General features: G+C 58.6%; 1 protein-coding gene across 1 annotated transcript in view; it reads left to right on the top strand.

Moving 5' to 3' along the window:
• The window catches only part of LOC132813124 (uncharacterized), a 6,691-nt gene extending 2,244 nt beyond the window's left edge, over positions 1 to 4,447 (top strand). The window contains exons 4-8 of the mRNA XM_060823073.1: positions 1,166 to 1,222; positions 1,701 to 1,982; positions 2,956 to 3,012; positions 3,535 to 3,645; positions 4,002 to 4,447. Of these exons, the coding sequence (XP_060679056.1) occupies positions 1,166 to 1,222; positions 1,701 to 1,982; positions 2,956 to 3,012; positions 3,535 to 3,645; positions 4,002 to 4,024 (530 nt within the window). The 3' untranslated portion in view covers positions 4,025 to 4,447. The remainder of the gene's footprint in view (positions 1 to 1,165; positions 1,223 to 1,700; positions 1,983 to 2,955; positions 3,013 to 3,534; positions 3,646 to 4,001) is intronic.
• The last annotated feature ends 203 nt before the right edge of the window (positions 4,448 to 4,650 follow it).

Here is a 4,650-nt window from a genome sequence, read left to right as displayed (position 1 = left end):
CCTCCCTGTCTCTGTAACTCCCTACACCCCCCCATCTCTGTAACCCCCTACACCCCCTCCCTATCTCTGTAACCTCCTACACCCCTCCCTATCTCTGTAACCCCCTACACCCCCTCCCTATCTGTGTAACCCCCCCTACTCCCTCTCCCTATCTCTGTAACCCCCTCCACCCCCTCCCTGTCTCTGTAACCTCCTACACCCCCTCCCTATCTCTGTAACCCCCTCCACCCCCTGCCTGTCTCTGTAACCTCCTACACCCCCTCCCTATCTCTGTAACCCCTACACCCCCTCCCTGTCTCTGTAACTCCCTACACCCCCCATCTCTGTAACCTCCTACACCCCCTCCCTATCTCTGTAACCCCCTACACCCCCTCCCTATCTGTGTAACCCCCCCTACTCCCTCTCCCTATCTCTGTAACCCCCTCCACCCCCTCCCTGTCTCTGTAACCCCCTACACCCCCCTCCCTATCTCTGTACCCCCTACACCCCCTCCCTGTCTCTGTAACCCCCCTACACCCCCTCCCTATCTCTGTTACCCCCTACAACCCCTCCCTGTCTCTGTAACCCCCTACACCCCCTCCCTATCTCTGTAACCACCCTACACCCCCTCCCTATCTCTGTAACCCCCTACACCCCCTCCCTATCTGTGTAACCCCCCCTACTCCCTCTCCCTATCTCTGTAACCCCCTCCACCCCCTCCCTGTCTCTGTAACCTCCTACACCCCCTCCCTGTCTCTGTAACTCCCTACACCCCCCCATCTCTGTAACCCCCTACACCCCCTCCCTATCTCTGTAACCTCCTACACCCCCTCCCTATCTCTGTAACCCCCTACACCCCCTCCCTATCTGTGTAACCCCCCTACACCCCCTCCCTATCTCTGTAACCCCCTCCACCCCCTCCCTGTCTCTGTAACCTCCTACACCCCCTCCCTATCTCTGTACCCCCCTACACCCCCTCCCTGTCTCTGTAACCCCCTTCCCGGTCTCTGTAACCCCCTACCACCCCTCCCTATCTGCATAACTCCCCTACTCCCTCTCCCTATCTCTTTCACACCCTCCCTCTCTCACGCCCTCTCTCTTTATCTCTCGTCCTTCCTGGTCTATAATGAACAGAGTGATCATAACCTCCACTGTGGTCTCTCACACACTTTTACTTGCTTGGCAGAGCTTCCAGAATATTCCGCGACGCGTCCTGAGGCCGGAGGGACGGCCCTGAGACCTGGTAAGTGTACAACTCCCCTCTCCGCCTCGCACCCTCACCCCTGCGTCGCTCGGAAACCCCGTTATTGCGATTGCTGAGATTAGTTTGCGGAAGTCCCAGGGTGGCTGTCGCGTGGAGCCGATGTTTCCAGGGCTTCCCGAGGGTGCCTGTGCCCCAAAACTGGTGTCCCCCTCTTTCCGAGGGACGCTGCAAATCCGCGCCACTGAGAGCGGGTCGGGAATGACGAGGGTGACGGGGGAGGGGGGAGAGGGCGTGGCATTTTGCCCAGGCCCTCATCTCACGGTGAGGAATACTGCGTGGGGAAGGGAGTGCCGCCGGGGCACGATGGCGCCCCCTCCAAGAGCCCACACCCAACCCGCTCTGTGAAAGCCGTGCCAAACCCAACGTTCGTCGATTTGGCTCCGCAGGGTTTGGCGACCAGCTAGCTAAAACGTGCACTCAGAAACCCCGCACGCTCTGTCTCCCTCTCTCCCTGCAGAGTCCGGGTCTCGCCTGCCGACCCACCCTCACTCTCGCTACCGGGGGCCCTGGGGAGAGGAGGGAAAAATTGGGAATGCCAGGAATCAGTCGCTCTTCTGGAGGAACAGATCCGAGGAGAGCGAACGGGAGGGATGCTCGGAGCAGGGGAGGAGGGAGAACCTGGGGGCTTGCAGGTGGGACGGAGATCCATCAACTCAGCCCACGGAAGGGAGCCTGGAGGATAAAATGATGAGAGAGCTCATTCCTGAACTCAAGATGAGGATCGCCAGGTTAGGCGGAGGTAAGATGGAGACTTTTCCCTCACCTCCTCCCAGCACCGTTCCTCCCTACCTCTGTAACTCCCGACACCCCCTCCCGATCTCTGTAACCCCCTACACTCCCTTCCTATCTCTGTAACCCCCTACACCCCCTCCCTGTCTCTGTAAACACTTACACACCCTCCTTATCTCTGTAACCCCCCTACACCCCCTCCCTGTCTCTGTAACCCCCTACACCCCCTCCCTATCTCTGTAACCCCCTACACCCCCTCCCTATCTCTATAACCCCCTACACCCCCTCCCTGTCTCTGTAACCCCCCCTACACCCCCTCCCTGTCTCTGTAACCCCCTACACCCCTCCCTGTCTCTGTAACCCCCTACACCCCCTCCCTATCTCTGTAACCCCCCCACACCCCCTCCCAATCTCTGTAACCCCCTACACCCCCTCCCTGTCTCTGTAACCCCCCCACACACCCTCCCAATCTCTGTAACCCCCCACACCCCCTCCCTATCTCTGTAACCCCCTACACCCCCTCCCTGTCTCTGTAACCCCCCTACACCCCCTCCCTATCTCTGTAACCCCCTACACCCCCTCCCTATCTCTGTAACCCCCTACACCCCCTCCCTGTCTCTGTAACACCCCTACACCCCCTCCCTACCTCTGTAACCCCCTACACCCCCTCCCTCTCTCTGTAACCTACGTTAACCCCCTCCCTGTCTATGTAACCCCCTACACCCCCTCCCTATCTCTGTAACCCCCCTACACCCCCTCCCTATCTCTGTAACCCCCACACCCCCTCCTTATCTCTGTAACCCCCTACACCCCCTCCCTGTCTATGTAACCCCCCTACATCCCCTCCATCTCTGTTACCCACCTGCACTCTCTCTCTCTCTCTCTCTCTGTCTTGTTCTCTCCCTCTTCCCCTTTCCTGTTGTGAAATCCCCAGGAAGCCCGTGATGGTACCGTCGGTTCCCCCTTTCTTCTTGTCATTTCAGAGCTTCCGGAAGTTTCCGAACAGAAGGAAGAAGCCAGAGAGACGTCCATCAGCCAAGGTACCCTCCCACTGTTCCTACCTGCCTCCCATGTCGTCTGTTCCTCCCTTTGTCCAGTAGAGCTTAAACTTGCTGAGCTGCAAAGTGACTTTTCGCGTTCTCCCCAAACACCTCTGGTCTGGAATTAACAGGAACACCGCCCCACACCCGTCCACCCAAGCTAATGGATGCCGTAACATGGGGTGGGGGATTCAGTGACGGTGACGCCATTGAACGTCAAGGGGGCGATGGTTAGATTCTCTCTTGTTGGAGACGGTAACCCCCAGAATGTTGATAGTGGGGGGGGGGGGAAGGGGGATTCAGTGACGGTAATGCCATTGAATATCAAGGGGGCGATGGTTAGATTCTGTCTCTCTCTGGCTTGGGTGATGTCCAGGAGTGGCTGCATTCGGATAGCGACCGCCCTCCTGTCTCAAGAGGGAATGGTCCTGAAGTTGACCAGGAAGGTGTTGGAGAGGGAGAGCGAGGGGGAGGGAAGGGTCGCCGAGGGTTAAGAAGCCTCACCGTTGTCTGAATTGACAGGAACGCCGTCCGAAACATCGTCCACGTCCGAGAGGAAGTGGCCATATTGGGTGGGACTGTTCATCTTCATCTCTATCGTCGTCAGCGCAGCAATTTACCTCACAGTGCACTGTAAGTGACTGAGGGAGGGTCAACGCTGAGGGAGGGTCGGTGCTGAGGGAGGGTCAGGACTGAGGGAGGGTCAGGGCTGAGGGAGGGTCAGTGCTGAGGGAGGGTCGGTGCTGAGGGAGGGTCAGGGCTGAGGGAGGGTCGGTGCTGAGGGAGGGTCGGGGCTGAGGGAGGGTCAGGGCTGAGGGAGGGTCGGGGCTGAGGGAGGGTCGGCGCTGAGGGAGGGTCGGGGCTGAGGGAGGGTCGGGGCTGAGGGAGGGACGGTGCTGAGGGAGGGACGGTGCTGAGGGAGGGTCGGGGCTGAGGGAGGGTCGGGGCTGAGGGAGGGGTCGGTGATGACTATTATTTCTGGTTTTCAGTTACACAGGAGGATTCGGACTGAACGATTTGTGGAAAGCTCCCTCTACACGTCCCCCCACTCCCAGGGACAGGGGGTTAGATACAGAGTAAAGCTCCCTCTACACCGTCCCCCCACTCCCAGGGACAGGGGGTTAGATACAGGGTAAAGCTCCCTCTACACCGTCCCCCCACTCCCAGGGACAGGGGGTTAGATACAGAGTAAAGCTCCCTCCACACCGTCCCCCCACTCCCAGGGACAGGGGGTTAGATACAGAGTAAAGCTCCCTCTATACCGTCCCCCCACTCCCAGGGACAGGGGGTTAGATACAGGGTAAAGCTTCCTCTACACCGTCCCCCCACTCCCAGGGACAGGGGGGTTAGATACAGAGTACAGCTCCCTCTACACCGTCCCCCAAACTCCCAGGGACCAGGACATCACGGGGAGTTTGGAGGTTAATTTGCACGTTGCTGTCATCAATATTTCACTAAAATGTGCAATAAAGTTATAACATTTCACCAAACGTCTGCTCATTTACTTTGGGGATGGATACAGGGCTATGGGGAGAGAGCGGGGACAGTGGGATTAGTTTGGGGATGGATACAGGGCTATGGGGAGAGAGCGGGGGGACAGTGGGATTAGTTTGGGGATGGATACAGGGCTATGGGGAG

Source organism: Hemiscyllium ocellatum, unplaced genomic scaffold, assembly GCF_020745735.1.
Source record: "Hemiscyllium ocellatum isolate sHemOce1 unplaced genomic scaffold, sHemOce1.pat.X.cur. scaffold_3287_pat_ctg1, whole genome shotgun sequence".
NCBI lineage: Eukaryota > Metazoa > Chordata > Chondrichthyes > Orectolobiformes > Hemiscylliidae > Hemiscyllium > Hemiscyllium ocellatum.
Note: the sequence above shows the minus strand (reverse complement) of the source record. Positions and strands in the feature narration are given on the sequence as shown.